The sequence below is a fragment of the Neoarius graeffei genome, chromosome 8 (assembly GCF_027579695.1).
Source record: "Neoarius graeffei isolate fNeoGra1 chromosome 8, fNeoGra1.pri, whole genome shotgun sequence".
In the NCBI taxonomy this organism is placed as follows: domain Eukaryota; kingdom Metazoa; phylum Chordata; class Actinopteri; order Siluriformes; family Ariidae; genus Neoarius; species Neoarius graeffei.
In genome coordinates this window covers 70709377-70731896 of record NC_083576.1, presented here as the reverse complement: position 1 = coordinate 70731896, position 22520 = coordinate 70709377, and the positions used below count along the sequence as shown (strand labels likewise).

At 42.2% G+C, this 22520-nt stretch overlaps 1 protein-coding gene across 3 annotated transcripts in view; it reads left to right on the top strand.

Moving 5' to 3' along the window:
* Positions 1–1842: 1842 nt before the first annotated feature.
* The window catches only part of dnm1l (dynamin 1-like), a 46210-nt gene continuing 25532 nt past the window's right edge, over positions 1843–22520 (top strand). For 2 of the 3 annotated variants that reach the window (XM_060928166.1, XM_060928164.1), the window contains exons 1-9: positions 1843–2076; positions 5917–6061; positions 6542–6577; positions 8777–8823; positions 11973–12044; positions 14238–14324; positions 14415–14577; positions 14661–14781; positions 14884–15015. In XM_060928166.1, the coding sequence (XP_060784149.1) occupies positions 1975–2076; positions 5917–6061; positions 6542–6577; positions 8777–8823; positions 11973–12044; positions 14238–14324; positions 14415–14577; positions 14661–14781; positions 14884–15015 (905 nt within the window). In that variant the 5' untranslated portion in view covers positions 1843–1974. The remainder of the gene's footprint in view (positions 2077–5916; positions 6062–6541; positions 6578–8776; positions 8824–11972; positions 12045–14237; positions 14325–14414; positions 14578–14660; positions 14782–14883; positions 15016–22520) is intronic. The other variant, XM_060928165.1, reaches the window with a different exon arrangement.

Here is a 22520-nt window from a genome sequence, read left to right as displayed (position 1 = left end):
TAAAAGTAGATAAAGAGAACCCAGTTAAACAAACAAGACAAAAATATTATACTTGGTCATTTATTTATTGAGGGAAATGATCCAATATTACATATCTGTGAGTGGCAAAAGTATGTGAACCTCTAGGATTAGCAGTTAATTTGAAGGTGAAATTAGAGTCAGGTGTTCTCACTCAATGGGATGACAATCAGGTATGAGTGGGCACCCTGTTTTATTTAAAGGACAGGGATCTATCAAAGTCTGATCTTCACAACACATGTTTGTGGAAGTGTATAATGGCACGAACAAAGGAGATTTCTGAGGACCTCAGAAAAAGCGTTGTTGATGCTCATCAGGCTGGAAAAGGTGACAAAACCATCTCTAAAGAGTTTGGACTCCACCAATCCACAGTCAGACAGATTGTGTACAAATGAAGGAAATTCAAGACCATTGTTACCCTCCCCAGGAGTGGTCGACCAACAAAGATCACTCCAAGAGCAAGGCGTGTAATAGTCGGTGAGGTCACAAAGGACCCCAGGGCAACTTCTAAGCAACTGAAGGCCTCTCTCACATTGGCTAATGTTAATGTTCATGAGTCCATCATCAGGAGAACACTGAACAACAATGGTGTGCATGGCAGGGTTGCAAGGAGAAAGCCACTGCTCTCCAAAAAGAACATTGCTGCTCGTCTGCAGTTTGCTAAAGATCACATGGACAAGCCTATTGGAAAAATGTTTTATGGATGGATGAGACCAAAATAGAACTTTTTGGTTTAAATGAGAAGCGTTATGTTTGGAGAAAGGAAAACACTGCATTCCAGCATAAGAACCTTATCCCATCTGTGAAACATGGTGGTGGTAGTATCATGGTTTGGGCCTGTTTTGCTGCATCTGGGCCAGGATGGCTTGCCATCATTGATGGAACAATGAATTCTGAATTATACCAGCGAATTCTAAAGGAAAATATCAGGACATCTGTCCATGAACTGAATCTCAAGAGAAGATGGGTCATGCAGCAAGACAACGACCCTAAACACACAAGTCGTTCTACCAAAGAATGGTTAAAGAAGAATAAAGTTAATGTTTTGGAATGGCCAAGTCAAAGTCCTGACCTTAATCCAATAGAAATGTTGTGGAAGGACCTGAAGCGAGCAGTTCATGTGAGGAAACCCACCAACATCCCAGAGTTGAAGCTGTTCTGTACGGAGGAATGGGCTAAAATTCCTCCAAGCCGGTGTGCAGGACTGATCAACAGTTACCGCAAACGTTTAGTCGCAGTTATTTCTGCACAAGGGGGTCACACCAGATACTGAAAGCAAAGGTTCACATACTTTTGCCACTCACAGATATGTAATATTGGATCATTTTCCTCAATAAATTAATGACCGAGTATAATATTTTTGTCTCATTTGTTTCTCTTTATCTACTTTTAGGACTTGTGTGAAAATCTGATGATGTTTTAGGTCATATTTATACAGAAATATAGAAGATTCTAAAGGGTTCACAAACTTTCAAGCACCACTGTGTATTTTTCTTTTTCAGCTAAAATGCTCCCTGATTAGCAAAACGTCAGCGAAATTGACCTGAACACAAGATTTTATGAAGCAAAAAAAAAAACAAAAACGTAATTTTTAAGTAACTAGCTGCTTATAAATATTTGGAACTTTTAAAAACCTATTTATTTTTTTTTAATTATGTAAATGCATATAGAAATGCACAGAAAATAAGCTCAAAAGTAGTTGTTTTATGATGAGGTATCAAAGCGAAACCCGGAAGTGTAGTTTCTAGAAGCTTCAGCAGTCTGTAGTACAGGCGTCGCGCGTGCTGCTTAGAAAACTCCATGTCCCACAATTCCTCGCGAGAAGCTGCGCGCGCACGCAGCTGTCAGAGCAGAGCGGCTTGCTAATGGTGGTTGTGTGAGGGACGTTCGGATGACTTTGTGCTGTGTTTAGCAGCGCGGTTCGTTCATTCTGACAGGCAGCGATTGCCGTAAGCAATGGAGGCTCTTATTCCTGTCATTAACAAGCTCCAGGATGTGTTTAACACCGTGGGCGCGGATATCATCCAGCTGCCGCAGATCGCTGTGGTCGGGACGCAGGTAACGCCGAGCTTCTCACTTTCGGTACAGCTAGCATTAGCATTAGCATGCTAACAATAACGAATTCTGGAACAATATGTAAAAAAAACCCACCCTGAATAGCATTATTTTGTTTTTGTTTGTTTATTTCGACGACTCCTCAGTAACAAGGTTGTATGCTGCACCCAGAGAGCCCTTTTATATCACTAGTTAACGATAACTAGCTAGTTAACCTAGTTGTCTTCACCTCGCTTTATTAGTGTTATTGTAGCTGGATGGTGTGGGTTCATTACGTCACTGACATTTTTGCGAGTGCACTATCGAGGCGACATGACTTCGAGGTTAGACAGGTAGGAGTGAAGGTGAGCTACAGCTAGGGACACTAGTTTTAGGGGTTTTGGTACCGTAGAGGTGCTCTATGTAGTGTTTAGTGACTAAAACAAGACATTCAAATTCTTGGCAACTCCAGCCTGAAACCCATTAAATGTTGTTTGTGTTGCGGTAATTGTGAAGTACTGAGAGATCATGCTGATAATTGATGTTTTGTTGATGATGTTCCTGTGGGAAGTTAGTGGATGTGTGCAGGGGACATTTCGTTGGTGAGGAGCAAAAATGCCACTGATTTCACCAATTCGATGTCGTCGAGACAGACTGCAGTGCAGATATACCGTACGACGTTGAGCTGATGCTGTGGTCATGACCAAGTGGGACCTGAGACGTTTCTGACGTCCCGGTAGGAAAGACTGAACGGCTCTTGCACACTTCAAGCACAGTGAAATTCATCCTCTGCGTTTATGCAGTGCAGCCACACTAGAGCGCCCGGGGAGCAGTCAGGGGTTCGGTACCTTGCTCAAGGGCACTTCAACCCAAGGCCGCCCCATGTTAGCCTAACTGCATGTCTTTGGGGAGAACATGCAAACTCCACACAGAAAGGCCCTCGCCGGCTGCTGGGCTCGAACCCAGAACCTTCTTGCTGTGAGGTGACCGTGCTAACCACTACACCACTGTGAACTATTGGCCCTTTTCCACTACCCTTTTTCAGCTCACTTCAGCCCGACACGGCTCGCGGTTCGACTACCTCAGAGCAGCACGACTCAGCTCGCTTCAGCACCCAAAACTCGCACGGTTTTGGAGTAGGGCTGAAGCGAGCCAAACCGAGCCGAGTGGGGCTAGGGGCGTGAGCAGACACTCCCCTGTGCACTGATTGGTGAAGAGCACGCTGGGATCTGTAAACACCGTAAACCCGGAAGAAGAAGAATTACGAGAATTTCTGAAGCCTTATGCGCCTCGCCTCATCTATACGCTCTTGCCAGTATCTGTTGGCGTTGTCGGTGACAACAAGCCACAGCACCAAGACCAGCAACACTAACGACTCCATGTCCTCCATGTTTATTGTTTACTATCCGGGTCGTGAGACTACCGCTTAAAAGGTCACTGATGTCACTGTTTGCGTCACCTAACGACATCACATGACGTCCACCCACTTTCGCTATCTCCACCCAATGTGTCCACCCACTTCCAGCCAGCACGGTTCAGCGCGGTTGTAGTCGAAATGCAACTCCAACAGCCCCACTCAGCTCGACTCAGCCCGACTCAGCACGGCACGGCTCAGCCCAACTCAGCCGCGTTGGTAGTGGAAAAGCAGCATAAGAGTTGTGTATAACTCCTTTAAAGTGCATATCACAGGTAAATTCAGGAGCGAGATCAATGTAATTCTCCTATTTTATATTAAACTTTGGTCAAATATCTGTAACATTTTGTGCAATTTTTTTTTTTTTTTTACCTTGCGCAATACCAGAAAAATTCAGTTGAAATCAAGCCATTTGAGGCGAATTGGTCCGCATCTGAAAAAACTTGGCATTTGGATTTCCTGGGAAACGCTGATTTTTGTGACATCGCGTGCGGGACGCCTCGTTCCGAATCCTACGTCAGCGCTGGTTTGTTTATGAGAAAACGACCTGGTGATTTTCTGCAAATTTCTTCAACGTTATCGTGTAGTTATTAAAATGGTTAACAGATGTATCGTAGGAGGGTGTAGCAACACCAATCTTGATGGGATTAGTACTCATCGTTTTCCAAAAGACCGGACAATGAGAGAGAAATGGGAGCGCTTGGTCTACACAGGCTGTGCACTGAAACTGTGCAAAGCTCGCGCAGCGTGCTGGCGTTTCCGCAGGTGACGTCACGAATCTGGCTCCAGACTCCCTTGGGATTTTTCCAGACGCGTTTTATTTTATTTTTTTCTGCTGTAGACAGATGGCCTTGTGCAAAATTACCCTTCTGGATGAGTGTGTAAAGGGACATACTTTCATATAAAAAAAAAACTACATTGGTCCAGAATATGCACTTTAATAGAGAACAAGTACTTCCTGCTCAGAAATTTTCTGAAGGTTTTTTTTGAGTGTTCCGAATTGCCAGTTGCGGTTTGGTGAGATCATCGACATGTCAGTGCTGTAATCTGGGAAATAGAAGGTTCTGAGTTGGAAAATTCCAAGTATTGTCATGAATGCAGTACGAGTTACAGCAGGGATTCGGCTCAGCTCTTTAGTGATCTGTGAGGTGACAAGTATGATGGTGTTGACGGCGCTATTAGTATGAAAGTTGAAATGCTGGAAGCTGATGTTTTTGAGTTTACAGAGCCGGATAGACAGCATCGTTCTCCAGGTAGAGATGAAGCAAGAGTTTACTCTCCCCGCTATTAGTCTGTCGATCGAGTGGAGAAAACGCAGCAGGGTTCTATTTAAGAGCAGTATTTATTCATTTCATGTTCAGATTTTGCAGTGTTCTCACCCGTCTTTCTCAAATAGCCCCAGCTTGTGCTCATTACATTACATTACATTACATTACATGAATCAGCTTGAGCAGATGCTCTTATCCAGAGCGATGTACAACATACCCAGAGCAGTCAGGGGTTAAGGTAGCCTGGGCCCGCCCATCCTAAGCGTGACGCAACACGAGGGCCTGCTGCGAGCTTAGTCTGGCCAGGCAAGCTATCTCCAGCTCTTCCAAGCTCCGGAAAAATCGGGAGCCAATCAACTTTGAGCATCTCCAACGGCCCTGGGTAGAGGCGTGTTCAAGGCACTGACGTAGTAGAACTGCGACCGGAAGCCATAGATTGTTTACAGCGGTAGATGCTGTATTGAAAGCATTCAACAGGAAGTTCTCATTGAAAACGGAGCAAAGAGCAGCCCTGGAGGTATTTATTGAAAGGAAGGACGTTTTCGCCTTGCTCCCGACCGGCTTCGGTAAGAGTTTAATCTACCAGTTAGCCCCGCTAGTAGCCAAATCAATGGGGCTCAGTGAGAATCTTATCGTCGCGTCACATACGTCAGAGGAAAGAGTGATGTGATTGGTTTAAGCTTCGTCACAGCCTTTTCTGGCTTCGACCAGTAGCAAACTGAGGTATTTCAGGGAGGCGGGTCAACCATGGGCTCTGGGAAACGGTTGGGCTGAATATCTTGGCCAGACCAATAGCTCGTAGAGCTTTGAAGTCACGTTAGCCAGACTAGGGTTAAGGTGCCTTGCTCAAGGGCACTTCAGCCATTCCTGCTGGTCCAGGGAATTGAACCGGTGACCTTTTGGTCCCATAGCTGCTTCTCTAACCATGAGACTATGGCTAATGCTGCTTGCTTTTCTGCACTCTTGAATCTTCTGCTCACAGATTTGAGAGAGAAGGAGAAAACACTGCAAAATCTGAACATGAAATGAATGAATACTGTTCTCAAATTGAAAGACCACGCTCTTAATTAAAGATAGGAATAAAATGCCACAGGCCTCGATTCAAACGGACTAAACACCTACTAAAAACCCGTTTGAAAACGGAAGTGTTGCTAACATGGCGGTGACCTTTCTGTCTAACAGAGCAGTGGGAAAAGCTCTGTGCTGGAGAGTCTGGTTGGCAGAGACCTCTTGCCTCGTGGTACCGGCATCGTGACGCGCAGGCCGCTCATCCTGCAGCTGGTGCATGTGGACCCAGAGGACAGGCGAAAGACGAGCGAGGAGAACGGTACGTGCACTAACCTCCACACACCCATCCTTTCCTATTGCCGTGTATGCACACAGGAATGAGCCCGGGTAGGCTTAGGACTAAGGTTAGGCCTTGTTACAAGAATAAGACTGGTATGCAGTGTGATTTTTGTTTAGCCACACACACACACACACACACACACACACACACACACACACACACACACTTCCTGAATAACTTGTTAGCTTTACATTGTCATGAACAAGCAGAGCGACTTCTGTAACATAAAAGACCCCAAAAACTATGTAGGTCAGCTTTTGATTTGGGAAATAAATCTATTTGTGCTAGTGCTAATCTCACTGATTTATCCCAGAAGAACAGGATATTCTGAGTGCGGTTCACGTTGGCATTCAGGTCACCGGCTCATGTGTTACAGCGTCGAGAGACTGCATTGCTATATGGAGATAACAGTTGTCTTGGGCTAACCCTGTTCTTTTTGTTGTCTCTCTTTAACCACAGACCCCAATTCCTGGAAAAATGGACGCCTTTATAAAGGTCTCCTTTTCCTTGTTGCTTGCGCTCCTGTTTGTGCTAAGCTCCCATTTGTCATTTGGTTTTCACCTTTGTATTGCTTTCTTTTTTTATTATTATTATTTGCTAGCTGAAACAGTTGAAGCATAGTGGCTTGGAACAATCCGGACAAACTAACAGATCTCAGAATAGGCCTGAAATAAAAGTCAATTGAACATCTACGTTTCTTTAAGCCATGATCATTTCTACAGAAGTCCCATAATTTTCAAAGCTCACTAACAGAGCGTCCCTTTTTCCCATACGTTCATTCTAGGAAGCATCAAGTCACTCCTGTTGTTTGTAGTTTGTTTTTTGTTGCTGTCTGGCAACTGCTACACCCAGAGATAGACAGTGAATGTCAGCTTGTCACATGCTAGTGTGACCATAATGTGCTTCAGCAGAACGTGTGTGTGTGTGTGTGTGCATGAAAGGAGCAGTTTGTAATATTTAGCTTTCTCGTAACACTGCAATACAGTGGATGTGGCTCATCACTTAAAGTGCATATCACGGGTAAATTCAGGGGCAAGATCAATGTAATTCTCCTATTTTATATTAAACTTTGGTCAAATATCTGTCACACTTTGCATTTTGTGCAATTCTTTTACCTTGCGCAATACCAGAAAAATTCAGTTGAAATCAAGCCATTTGAGGCGAATTGGTCCGCCTCTGAAAAAACTTGGCATTTGAATTTCCCGGCAAACGTTGATTTTCGTGACGTCGCGTGTGGGACGCCTCCTTCTGAATCTTACGTGAGCGCTGGTTTCTATATGTAGTGAAAGTTCATTATGTCTACCTATTGAAACTATTCTTTAAATTCGTTTCTTAAGACAAGGATTTTTTTAAGATGTTACCTTGACAGTTTCGGCGATAAACTTCCGCCTTCTTCAAAACAGTCACCAGATGTCGAGTGGTGACGTGCCTTATCAGCTGATGTTACACTACGGAGGCGTGAACGTCCCGCCCAATTTGACAGGTAGTTCACGCCTCCTGCTGTCAGGTCGCTCCTCCAGGACGGCGCTCCAGGTGTGCGACAGCGCGTACGCTGTAACATCAGCTGATAAGGCACGTCACCACTCGACATCTGGCGACTGTTTTGAAGAAGGCGGAAGTTTATCGCGGAAACTGTCAAGGTAACGTCTTAAAAAATCCTTGTCTTAAGAAACGAATTTAAAGAATAGCGCTGGTTTGTTTATGAGAAAACGACCTGGTGGTTTTCTGCAAATTTCTTCAACGTTATCGCGTAATTATTAAAATGGTTAACAGATGTATCGTAGGAGGGTGTAGCAACACCAATCTTGATGGGATTAGTACTCATCGTTTCCCCAAAAGACCGGACAGTGAGAGAGAAATGGGAGCGCTTGGTCTACACAGGCTGTGCACTGAAACCGTGCAAAGCTCGCGTAACCTACTGGCGCTTCCGCAGATAACGTCACGAATCTGGCTCCAGACTCCCTTGTGATTTTTCCAGACGCGTTTTGTTATTGAATTTTTTTCTGCTGTAGACAGATGGCCTTGTGCAAAATTACCCTTCTGGATGAGTGTGTAATGGGACATACTTTCATATAAAAAAACAAAACAAAACCCAAAATTGGTCCAGAATATGCCCTTTAATTCCAGGCTTCGATTTGCATATTTTCTGGCCCTGAAAATAGCTCCACCCCTTCTGAAACACCTGCTCAGTTCTGCCTTTTTCCATTCAACTTGTATCTAGCAATTCGAAAGTTCATGTCATGTCGGGTTTGGAATGGAGAGATAAAGGGGATGTTTTCAGCACAAGAGCTGTAAAAATGACAAACTGCTCCTTTAAAGTGAAAGTTGGAAGCTAATAATATAATCGAGTGCTTGGGCTTCACATAACGGACTGTACACGAAGACGTCCTTTGGTGAACTGAGGTTTTTCCATGATGCTTTGAGTCGTTTTTGCTCATAGTTCACGTCTGAATAAACAAAACACTTGTACTTCATTTTGTACTGGTTTTTTTTTTTTTTTGTAATTCGAATCCATATGGGCCATATTTCTGTGTTTTACGCTTTTGTGCTTAAACACATCCGATCCCAATCAATTTAGCTAATATGGGTTGCTTTAGAGTGCAGAAAGCCCTAAAAATGGGCTCTGGACTGGGATTAGAGCCTACTGTTTCCAAGACGTTTGTAACGTTTCGCTATTTCACTGTGTGCTTCCAGGTGTGGACGGTGAAGAATGGGGTAAATTTCTACATACCAAAAACAAGGTACGTTTCTGGACTTTTCAGTTTATGGTCTTGTAAGTTGTTATTAGGCTCCAGCTTGCCTGCGACCCTGTAGAACAGGTTAAAGCGGCTAGAGATAATGAGATGAGATATTTGTATCTGGGTGTGTCTGAGAACATTGATTATTGATCGACATGTTGTTTTCTCAGTGTGTCTTTGAGACATCAGTGATTTTAAAATTAGGTTTAAATGGATAAGTTGTGTTTGCGAGCTGGTTCACATACCATCATGGCTGGAAGGGTGTTTTATATTAATTAATTGATTGATTAGTTATGAACCTGGGCGGCACGGTGGTGTAGTGGTTAGCGCTGTCGCCTCACAGCAAGAAGGTCCTGGGTTCGAGCCCCGTGGCCAACGAGGGCCTTTCTGTGCGGAGTTTGCATGTTCTCCCCGTGTCCGCGTGGGTTTCCTCCGGGTGCTCCGGTTTCCCCCACAGTCCAAAGACATGCAGGTTAGGTTAACTGGTGACTCTAAATTGACCGTAGGTGTGAATGTGAGTGTGAATGGTTGTCTGTGTCTATGTGTCAGCCCTGTGATGACCTGGCGACTTGTCCAGGGTGTACCCCGCCTTTGCCCGTAGTCAGCTGGGATAGGCTCCAGCTCGCCTGCGACCCTGTAGAACAGGATAAAGCGGCTAGAGATAATGAGATGAGATGAGTTATGAACCTATGGCCCAGGCTCCAGTGAAATCAGAAACTGTGTGGCAAACAGTTCATCTGTCAATATGGCAACTTTAAATGTGTAGCTTATAATAGTTAAAGTATTTCTAGGCCTAATACTGTCTCTCTGGCAATATTTCTGCTTAATTTCTTTATTTAATGCTTCTATTCACATGCTTTTATTAGACTTCACTGAAGGAAAGAAAGGCTCGACAGTGCTTTTATCATGCTGTGTATGATGGGGCAGGATGCTCTCTACACAGCATTGTTTAACGTTATTTAAAAGTGCACGGCCTTTCGATTTCGTAAAACCGGTGAAATTTAGTTCCCTGTGAAATTCGGTCATTGCGATATATGTTTATTTCTGTAATATCTTTAAAAAAAAAAAAACAGGCCGTTCTGTGGCTGGGAGGTTATTTGATTTGAGGGGATTCCCGAGCAAATAATGTGCATGAAATCGCTCGCTTTGCGCAGTCAAGCAGACAGAGGAAGTCCGTGTGCGCATGTGCAGGTTTACCTTTCGGGTGTCGTCGCTGTCGTCGCCGCCTTCTCTTGGGTTTTACGGCAGCTGACATGCACAGTGTCTCATTACTGCCATCTACAGGTTTACCTTGAGCGTGCACTGACAGTTCCATCATTCTGTCGCTAAACGAACAGCTGATCACACCGAGGTGCTCGCTGAGCGCCGATACTTTATTAGTTTGGTCCTGCGTTTCCTTTCCTTCGTATATAACATAACGTCTTTTCTTCTCGCTTTCTGTTACTGTAATCGGTCTTTCACGTTTTATTTGCACACTCACGTCCAACATTTTTCTCTCCTTTTTCAAATTTGTATCCCACAATGCCTTGCGCAAACAGGGAAAGCCCACCACGTCATGCATGACGTATTGGTATCTTGTACCGGGTCATGGTGAAGCAGGAAAAAAATAGCGGAGAATTTAGGGCCACGTGGAGAGAAATTCATTAATTGTTCTGTTAAAAAAACGAATAAAATTGGAAGTCTGTGATTCGAATTCAGTAGTTTTTGGTCCACTAAACAAAAATAATTGAGTGTCAGGGAAAATTCTTTTTATGACCTAAATCTGAAAGGCAGTCTAGATTTTAAGGATTAAAAGATAATTTACTGGTTTACAAGAAGGAGATCTAAGAAAAACGTGTTATGCTGTATTCAGTTTTTTCATATATATATATATATCATATAGACCCCTTCGCATGTCTGTAAACAAACCGACCGTTGCCAGGATGCGCGCGCAGCCTGGACCCAGAAACAATGGCGCTGCCCATAGAACGGCATTATGAGCTGTCAGATTATGCAAAACAATTGTCGTTACAAGATCGAGAATGCTACATAAATAAGTTAACTCTAACAAGTGGACATCGCCTACCGGATCCGTATTTAATTAAAGAGTGGACGGACGATGTTAGTAAGTTTTTTCCTCTGATACCTGAAGGCAGTCATACTATTTACAAAAAATGTCAAACTCAAAAAAAAAAAAAAACCTATTTACAAAAGTAGCCTGCCGTCAACATTCTGGTTACAGCGAGACTACAACTTGATTAACAATGGGACATTCATATTCATTTTGTTTTAATCAAATTATGCCAGTGATGTGATGGCAATGTGGCTTTAGCTACAACAGCAAATACCAACACTAAACAGCAATTTGCAGGAGGGAATGGCATGAAAGGAATGATAGTGTAAAGAGTGCAGCTAAGAGAAATCAGAGCTGCGTAAAAAGCGAGAGGCAGAGAGCAGAAATGAAACTGAACGGGGCGGGAGCTAGGTTAGAGCAGTCAACGTAAGTTGGCATTTAGAGTGAGGACACACAATTTTACCTTTCCGTCCTTGCTTTAACATTGTGATTTTCGGCATACGCAAATAACGATGGCACAAAATCTGGACTGCTTGAGTCAAGCGAGACCTCTCCTACAAACAAAATTGCATGCAAAGCTAAGTTAACATACTAACAATATTCATTACATTGTGTAACTATGACCCAGCTAATCAGACAAACGTTACCAAAGTATTTTGCTACATCAGTAAACGAAGACTAGAAAGAATAAAAAAGAAAGATTTAATAAATAGCCTGATCTTACCTGTGATGAAGTGGGCGCTGCAAACCCGCGCATTTTTGATGGTGCTTTCATCCCAGTTTACACGTTTGATGGCTTGTAGCCATAGACGTCGGCGATTTTTTTTTTGGAATGGGTGAGATCCTGCTGGAATTCTGTACATTTTAACCCCATCACTGCTACGATTCTGACACCCGACAACACAACAACTAGGCATTTCTTCCAAATATTTCTTCTCGTCTCTACCGTCGCTGAGTCTTTTTTGGGTCCAGGCTGTGCGCGCAATTTCCTCTTGCGTATGAATGACGTTTACTGCGAAGGGGTCTATACCTGATGGCATTGAGTGTTCTTTTTCTTTCACTTTGCAACAATATAAAACTTCTGTTTCTTGTGTTTAAGATCTACACAGATTTTGACGAAATCAGGCAAGAAATTGAAGCTGAAACGGAACGAATTTCTGGCACCAATAAGGTACGCATGTTCTACACACTAATAATTAACAATTATTCACAGAAGGTGAAGGGAATATCGGTGAATACTAATCGAGACAAAGTTGAGGTTATTATTCACTGAGCCTGAGGCAGGTAATTGTTTTAGTATAAATACACAGGTGGTGATTTTTTTTTTTTTTTAATACGATTTTTTTTTAAAATAAATCATTTCTTTCAGTCTTCAAAAGCAGCATGCGAATGTAATGCGCACAGACTCCTGTCACTTATCCATGCCAAGTCACATAAAATACTTTTGTTTTGAAGTAGATAAAATAAATCACAATCCCACCGCACCTTTGAATAGTTTTAGACCAAACTTCGTAGCATCTTTAGTGCTTTTAGGAACAGCATTTTCTTTCATCATTTGTAATTCTTCCTCACTTACGGTGACAAAACAATTGGCCACCATTTTGCCGAGTCGCTCGAGGTGATTGGTCCAGGACTATTTCTTGATAATCAGTGTGCGCGATTTCCTACAACCCCGATTCCAAAAAAGTTGGGACAAAGTACAAATTGTAAATAAAAACGGAATGCAATGATGTGGAAGTTTCAAAATTCCATATTTTATTCAGAATAGAACATAGATGACATATCAAATGTTTAAACTGAGAAAATGTATCATTTAAAGAGAAAAATTAGGTGATTTTAAATTTCATGACAACACATCTCAAAAAAGTTGGGACAAGGCCATGTTTACCACTGTGAGACATCCCCTTTTCTCTTTACAACAGTCTGTAAACGTCTGGGGACTGAGGAGACAAGTTGCTCAAGTTTAGGGATAGGAATGTTAACCCATTCTTGTCTAATGTAGGATTCTAGTTGCTCAACTGTCTTAGGTCTTTTTTGTCGTATCTTCCGTTTTATGATGCACCAAATGTTTTCTATGGGTGAAAGATCTGGACTGCAGGCTGGCCAGTTCAGTACCCGGACCCTTCTTCTACGCAGCCATGATGCTGTAATTGATGCAGTATGTGGTTTGGCATTGTCATGTTGGAAAACGCAAGGTCTTCCCTGAAAGAGACGTCGTCTGGATGGGAGCATATGTTGCTCTAGAACCTGGATATACCTTTCAACATTGATGGGGTCTTTCCAGATGTGTAAGCTGCCCATGCCACACGCACTAATGCAACCCCATACCATCAGAGATGCAGGCTTCTGAACTGAGCGCTGATAACAACTTGGGTCGTCCTTCTCCTCTTTAGTCCGAATGACACGGCGTCCCTGATTTCCATAAAGAACTTCAAATTTTGATTCGTCTGACCACAGAACAGTTTTCCACTTTGCCACAGTCCATTTTAAATGAGCCTTGGCCCAGAGAAGACGTCTGCGCTTCTGGATCATGTTTAGATACGGCTTCTTCTTTGAACTATAGAGTTTTAGCTGGCAATGACGGATGGCACGGTGAATTGTGTTCACAGATAATGTTCTCTGGAAATATTCCTGAGCCCATTTTGTGATTTCCAATACAGAAGCATGCCTGTATGTGATGCAGTGCCGTCTAAGGGCCCGAAGATCACGGGCACCCAGTATGGTTTTCCGGCCTTGACCCTTACGCACAGAGATTCTTCCAGATTCTCTGAATCTTTTGATGATATTATGCACTGTAGATGATGATATGTTCAAACTCTTTGCAATTTTACACTGTCGAACTCCTTTCTGATATTGCTCCACTATTTGTCGGTGCAGAATTAGGGGGATTGGTGATCCTCTTCCCATCTTTACTTCTGAGAGCCGCTGCCACTCCAAGATGCTCTTTTTATACCCAGTCATGTTAATGACCTATTGCCAATTGACCTAATGAGTTGCAATTTGGTCCTCCAGCTGTTCCTTTTTTGTACCTTTAACTTTTCCAGTCTCTTATTGCCCTGTCCCAACTTTTTTGAGATGTGTTGCTGTTATGAAATTTCAAATGAGCCAATATTTGGCACGAAATTTCAAAATGTCTCACTTTCGACATTTGATATGTTGTCTATGTTCTATTGTGAATACAATATCAGTTTTTGAGATTTGTAAATTATTGCATTCCGTTTTTATTTACAATTTGTACTTTGTCCCAACTTTTTTGGAATCGGGGTTATATAATCACCTCCGTATTTATACTAAAAGCATATATACACCCAGCTTTATAACTTTATTCTCCTTGTTGTGCTGACGTTCTTGCTATTTTCACCAGGGCATCAGCAGTGAGCCGATCCACCTAAAGATCTTCTCTCCTAATGTGGTGAATCTCACGTTGGTGGATCTGCCTGGTATCACAAAGGTCATTCTGTGTTTCAGCACAACATCAACATGGTCATATCCTCATCAAGCTTTCAGAGTGACCCGTACCTTGCTGTGTGTTTGTTTTCAGGTTCCTGTTGGTGACCAGCCCAAAGATATTGAGGTCCAAATCCGCGAGCTGATCCTGCAGTACATTAGCAACCCAAACTGCATTATATTAGCTGTTACAGCTGCCAACACAGACATGGCCACGTCTGAGGCCCTCAAAGTGGCTCGTGAGGTCGACCCTGATGGTCAGTCTATAAGTCAACCCCTTTTTTTTTTTTTGGTGGATGTTTTTCAGCCAGTGAATTTGTCACTAATTACTCATCGTTAGGCCGAAGGACACTGGCTGTGGTGACAAAACTGGATCTGATGGATGCTGGCACAGACGCCATGGACGTACTCATGGGCAGAGTCATTCCTGTTAAACTGGGACTTATAGGAGTCGTCAATAGGTGACCTTCTGTTAATTCTAGATCATGACTTATTAGTTATCCAAAATACACTGCTTTCTTTCTAATATCCCTGTGTATTTATTTCTGTCCTGATTAAACCAGGAGTCAGCTTGATATCAACAACAAGAAATCGGTGGCCGATGCTATCCGTGATGAGTACGCCTTCCTCCAGAAGAAGTATCCTTCCTTAGCTAACAGAAACGGAACCAAATACCTGGCCAGAACATTGAACAGGTACGATTCTTTAACGAACTTCATTATAATTCCTTTTAAAGGTGCAGTTTGTGTTTCGAGACCCATAATACTTATATAATTTCAAAAGTTTGTACACTACCGTTCAAAAGTTTGGGGTCACTTTGAAATGTCCTTATTTTTGAAAGAAAGGCACTGTTCTTTTCAATGAAGATCACTTTAAACCAATCAGAAATCCACTCTATACATTGCTAATGTGGTAAATGACTATTCTAGCTGCAAATGTCTGGTTTTTGGTGCAATATCTCCATAGGTGTATAGAGGCCCATTTCCAGCAACTCTCACTCCAGTGTTCTAATGGTACAATGTGTTTGCTCATTGCCTCAGAAGGCTAAAGGCCAATTTATGCTGACAACGCAGTCCTCGCAGATGGTGTCGCAGATGGCGTCTGCGTAGCCCCCCCCGCAGACGCTTTGCGCGCACCTCCCAAAAATTGTGACCACCGCAGAAGCCTTGCAGACAAGAGGGCTCTGATTGGTCCATTCTACATCCGCTGTACACGCACTTCCGCTTCCCTACTTTCCCGGTTTGGTTTGTTTTCACGACCGCCATTTTTAAAAACACGAGCGAAGATGGAGCAGCACGAAGAGTGGTTGATCGAGGAAGTGAGGAAGTACGTACATCTATACGACTCCAGTTCTAGTCATTATAAGTAGCCGGAGGATAAACACTCCACTAACCACACCCACCAACTACTCCTAGCGATTTTGCGACTTCGCGCCCCCTTGCGTTGTGGCGGTGAATAACATCGCGCACGCCTATTACTCCCCGCTCAACGATAAATTACAACTGTCTGCGAAAAGCTGTCTGCGAAAGCCTTGTCGCAAGAGCATGCAGAGGCCCTAATGGATGATTAGAAAACCCTTGTACAATCATGTTAGCACAGCTGAAAACAGTTGAGCTCTTTAGAGAAGCTATAAAACTGACCTTCCTTTGAGCAGATTGAGTTTCTGGAGCATCACATTTGTGGGGTCGATTAAATGCTCAAAATGGCCAGAAAAATGTCTTGACTATATTTTCTATTCATTTTACAACTTATGGTGGGAAATAAAAGTGTGACTTTTCATGGAAAACACAAAATTGTCTGGGTGACCCCAAACTTTTGAACGGTAGTGTACATGCACCCGCAATCACTTAGCTCTGCCCAGGGGCGTAGCACCAAATTCTGGGCCCTATGCACAAGCAGTGGTCATGCCCCCCCCCCCCCCCCCCCCCCCCAAAAAAGCTCAGCAGTTAACAATGCTGAAAGTATCGAACAACAAGGGCGTACTACCAGTCCAGTCAGTTATGTAGCCACACATTAATCTAACAACTCTTAAATGAATAAAAAACCCTAATCACACAATACTTCACTGAATCTTTGTTTTATTTGCAGAATGATTAAAAGTTGTAACAGTAAATGCCACCAAAGGTCACGAAACATAATAGGCCTGCATGAAAATTGAGCACCTTTCCATTGGGCTGAAGAGAACAGATTTGTATCAAGTAGCTTATTTATTACATAAAAGAAAAATGCCATTTCCAGATTTCTACATTAACAAATAGTTACGCAAATGGTCAATCTGAGTACTAAATATGAATTTAATTTTCGATTAGTATACTATTGCAATGCAAACAAAAAAGGCATCATGTTATTTCTAATTTTGTGTTAATCGCGGTGGTATTGAAGCATTTATAACCACTGGTGTTCATTTAATGTAGGCTATTTGCTTTCATATTTGGGCTCACCTTACTTGGGAAAGAAGTTTGTGAGCAGGTGCTTTCCCTCATTTCTCGTCTCTTTCCTGCCTCTCTTTTCGTTTCTGAAAACCGGATTTTGTTTTCTTGTGCACCATCTTCCATAACATAGATAGCCTACAGTGCGCAGTGCTGCTTCAGCAGAATGAACGCTATGTTAAATGCGCCTAGTTAAAAAGCCTGGTGAAAGCGGACTAAACCATTTCGTGCAAAGGGTGGGGGGGGGGGCTGTCCCCAGACACTATATGTAGGCTAGGACACACAATCCATTAATCAAACGATTTATTTACCCAAAATATTACCTTTACATTAGTTAGCAGCATATATTGTGATCTTTAAATGGTGTTGATATTTAAAGGAAAATAAAATTACAGACTCCTCAAGGGCCCTCCCCCCACTTGGGGCCCTGGTAACTCCGTCCCCCTTTTCCCCCCCACTACGATGCCCTTGGCTCTGTCTCTTGTACATGACAAGATGATCTCTTGGTGGGAAAAGTGCATGTGTTTTTGTTTTTTTTTTTTCTTTATATAAAAGCAATAATACAGTGATGACACATGAAATTCTCCTCAGATTCAGCTGAACATCTGAATATCATGCCTTTTATGTACAGGTTAAGCAGGAATTATAACCCATTCTATCAGGGCTCGACATTAACTTTTAAACCCACTTACCCTGGGGGGCAAGTGGGGGATAATTTCCACTTGCCCCCCCAGTATTATCACTTGCCCCCTATTTTGCGAGTACTACTTTTATTTAATTTTTTTAAGGAAAACCATAGAATACTTGTGAATTGCAACATAAAATGAAGATCGCACATTGAGTTGAAGTTTGGTTATTGGTTACTTTTTACTTGTAACGGACAATAACAGTCTGCCTTAGTTGATTTATTTCCATTTCACATGCATGCAGCTGTTGTAAAGTTCAGTGTGTTTGTGTAGAACTCTCTCAGACTGTCGGTTCATTACTCGGTAATGTAGAAATCTATAACAAAGTGTGTATGAAGAAAACAATAGGGTGCCAAGACTTTTGAACAGTACTGTGTTTGAGAATATTTGTATATCGGGATTTTTTTTTTTTTTTGTTATATCATCCACCTCTAGGTTTAAAAAAAAAAACAACCTACGCTGCATCATGACAGACAGGATGGTATTTGAGTTTAAAGGAACAGTCCACTGTACTTCCATAATGAAATATGCTCTTATCTGAATTGAGACGAGCTGCTCCGTACCTGTCCGAGCTTTGCGCAACCTCCCAGTCAGTCAGACGCAGTCAGACGCGCTGTCACTCCTGTTAGCAATGTAGCTAGGCTCAGTATGGCCAATGGTATTTTTTGGGGCTGTAGTTAGATGCGACCAAACTCTTCCGCGTTTTTCCCGTTTACATAGGTTTATATGACCAGTGACATGAAACAAGTTCAGTTACACAAATTGAAACGTAGCGATTTTCTATGCTATGGAAAGTCCGCACTATAATGACAGGCGTACTAACACCTTCTGTGCGCTTCGGCAGCGCATTGATATCTGAGCTCCGTATCAATGCGCTGCCGAAGCGCGCAGAAGGTGTTAGTACGCCTGTCATTATAGTGCGCACTTTCCATAGCATAGAAAATCGCTACGTTTCAATTTGTGTAACTGAACTTGTTTCATATCACTGGTCATATAAACCTATGTAAACAGGAAAAACGCGGAAGAGTTTGGTCGCATCTAACTACAGCCCCAAAAAATACCATTGACCATGCTGAGCCTAGCTACATTGCTAACAGGAGTGACAGCGCGTCTGACTGCGTCTGACTGACTGGGAGGTCGCGCAAAGCTCGGAGAGGTACGGAGCAGCTCGTCTCAATTCAGATAAGAGCATATTTCATTATGGAAGTACGGTGGACTGTTCCTTTAACCCATTGACGCCTGAAACGCCTGCAAAAAAAAAGTCTGCAAATGCCTAAGCCAGTTTTTAGAAAAGGTCCCCAATCTGCCTGAGGGTTTTCTGAAATAAAAATAATTAATTGAAAACGCCTATGAAAAATTCAATATCTCAGCCTCTGAAGCACATAAAGACATGAAATAAGTTGCATTTAAAAGATAAAATTATCTGCTTTTATTGGATCATGCTCATTCAGCATTAACACTAACACATTTTTATTAAAAAAAACAAATCTGGCATGTGTCTTGAAAATAATGACAAATCAACAATGCTGCGTTATGCAGCAACCAGCATTTGGGGCAATGTTGCGTTATGCAACAACCGGTGCTAGGGGCAATGTTGCGTGACGCAGCATCTGGCGTCAATGGGTTAAAGTTATTGTTTAGTGTGTAGATTGTGGGTGAGGTTATTTATTTTATTTTTTTTATTTTTTAACAGACCTGGCAACCTGTAACTGAATCAGTGTGGCGGTCTCATGACGCAGGTTTTTTTTTTTTTAAATTAGCCTATAGGTGGATGATATAGCAAAAAAAAAAGGATATATAGATATTTTGCACAGGATTGCGTTCCTCTGATGAAACAAAGCTCCAGCTCTCTCTGCTCTTAATCTGTTCTGTTCTTTCAGGAACCAATCTGGGTTTTCTGTGTTAAATAAGGAAGCAGCTTCACCTTTAAGAAAATCAAACACTTTCATGAAGGAGCTAACGCGAACAGGGGGAAAAAAAAAAAAAGATTCTTAAGCAAACTCTTCCGTCCTCACTTCCGACTTTCTGTTTTTGTAAAATACATTTTAAATACAATCGTGAATTTCTGTGGAGTTTTCAGGCTGAGCTCCTCTCCTCATATTCTTTAACCACTCATTTCCTTGTTGTTCTTGAAGCATTTGCTTCTATTTAACATTTTTCTTGCTAGCAGGGAGATGGTAATGCCTTTTATCTATTTCTCTGTTTGAACAAGCAAAAACAGCGCAAAAATTAACCATATTGAAGACAGATTAAGTCTTGCTTGCATGAAAGACGGTGTCTGTCTGACCTCAGCTGTAATTATCACAGGATGCGTGATGTCATGCGCAAGGGGTCTATAAACAGTACGCATACCATACTACAACAGCGGGGGTATATAAGGGTGTTTTCACACTTGGTCCCTTTCAGCCATCTAACCGAACTCAGACCGATGACTCAGCATTTTTTGCGCATATGTGAACACTCCAACCGTACCCAGACCCCTTTAAAGCGAACCGATCTGAGACCACCTCAGGAGGTGGTCTCAGTACGGTTCGCTAAAAATCAACGGTACGGTTCGCCTAATCTGCGCATTGTGAACAAAAAGCGCACCGGGTTCACTTCGCCTTTTTCACTGTAGTTTAACCTTCTTCGTTTGCCGTAGTTGGTCACGTGACTGTAGCAGGGAAACTCAACTTCCTTTTGGAATTTACCAGCCGTGTTTTGTGCTCATAGATAGCTGGAATAAATTTATTTTCCTTAATCCGCACTATTTTGATCAAAGAATACAGCAGGGCAAGCATGGCAGCAGACATTTTGATTCAAGAGAAAATTACCCAGAATTCCGTGCACTGGGGGTCTGAGGGCTCTAGAGGACCTGGTGTGAACAGAAAGAGGACTGAGGCCCCATTAGAGCTTAACTGGACCAGAAAGAGAACCCAGTCCTCTTTGTAATAAATTCACAGTGTGAACACAAAAAGCACCGAGTTCTTTTTCTGTTGGTCCACTTTTTGGTCCACTTAAAGAGGACTGAGTCTGGTTCCTTTAAAAGGGACCAGGTGTGAAAACACCCTAAAATAACTTGCAAAGCAGTAAATGAAACCGAGACTAAGAAAACAGCCAAGACATAATGGCAGATATGTAGTGAAGGGCGCTTTTAGGAAGTGAAATAAAAGGTCAAAAAGCCTAATTTTTGTGGTGCTAGATCGTAATATATGCTCGTTCCAGCTTGCCCGGTCAGGCATGTTCCACTTGCCCGAATACATATTTCACTTGCCCTGGGCAATCGGGCAGTCCTTAATGTCGAGCCCTGCATTCTATATGAACTTTTGTTATACATTTTGGCTCGGGTGAATGCACTGAGGTAAGAAGGTGGTCCCCGATGTGAGGACGTTTCTTTGTTGCTATGGTGATTGGACTATTTGGTGTAGTAGCTTGTTTAACTTTTCCCTGTGTGGAAGCAACATCGTAGGTGGGCTTTCTTCATCACATTAGGTCTCTAGGCCTTTTGTCCTGGGAGTTTAGTATGTGTGGTGAAATGTAAAAGCTCGAGTCCATTTGAAAATGTGGTCTGGTGCTCGCTGCCACTGTACTCTAACGTGGTTCGCATCAGGTGTGGAAGATCTCACTCCCAGCACTGCACTGATTGGTTCAACTTCTCACATTACTTGCTGTTTCAAGTTTCATGGTGATTGTGAAAGGGTATCCCGACATCATGGTATAGCACGCATCCAAAAAGTGCTGTTCTGTGCAGCTTGAATTTTGGTACCAAAGGAAAATGATGATTTTAAAAAAGAGAAAAAAGTTGAAGCTAGTGCCTGTCATTTTTGGAATTCTTCGAAGTGAAGTCAAACCTACGATTGAGCTCCTCCCCCAGACGAGCCCAGAATCAGTCCTGGGTGCGTACTTGTATTCAGGCCAAGTGTGAACACAACCATCAGGTAAACTGTAATTTCTTTAAAGGAAACTTGCAAAATGTGTATTTAACAGGGGGCAGGGTCATTTCTGGGAAATGAACCATGTGTCCGAAATCATTCACTCATTCACTATTCGCTATATAGGGAATTACTATATAGAGGACTATATCGTGAGCTCATTGTAAAAATGAAAAAACACTTTTGGACACCAGTCCGTCGCACTGTTATTTACGTTGTTGCTGTCGCACAATTAAAACGTGCCAGATCAGTCGGCTGGTGGGTTTTCAAAATAATAAATACATGCGTGTGTTTTTGTGATAAATCCATATTATACTGAGCGCATTTCCCACATTAATCAATACAAAGTACTTTGTGTCTGCTGCATCTTTCAGTTCTTTTAAATCAAGGCTGAATGTGTTCTTCTTTACCGCTGCCTTTAATTAAATCAAATTGGAGGCTTTTGATTTAATTCCTCACTCTGCACTGTAACTTTTATTCTTGTATTTTATCGGTCTTATTCTATTTTAGCTTATTTTCTCTTCTCTTACTATTTTTAATTGTACTTGGATGTCCGTTTATAACGTTTCTTCCTCCGTCCATTCACCCCAACACACTTTTTTTTTTTTTTTTTTTTTTTTTTTTTTTTTTTAAATCCCCCGCCCAAATTAAGTTTGTCGGGGGGATATAGAAACGGGTTCCGTCCGTCTGGTCACATTTTCATTTCCGGGCCATATCTTTAAAACTACTGAAGATGTATTCATGAAACTTTTGTATACAGATCAAGCAACATGTGAACTGGTGCCTTTTGCTATTTTGGATTTTTGAAAAAAAGTATTTTTCAAATTTTTACATAAATAGATTTTGACTTAGTTTCTAAGAGCAGTGTTCGTTTCCGGAGCATATATCCAAAATTGGTCACGATACGGATTTGAAACTTGGTATACATGTTAACAAGGGGATGTAGATGTGCCTTTTCATACTAAGAAATTTGAGAAATTTTAACTTTTCATGTTTCCATGGAAACAGTTTCGGACTTAGTCTCTCAGGTTAGTCTTAGGGGTAGGTTTTGTTTCCGGAGCAGAACTTGAAAACTATGAGTGGTATGGTCTTGAAAGTTGGTATACGTGTTGATTAAGTAATGTACATGTCCTTTTGATACTAAGAAATGTCTCATCTCATCTCATTATCTCTA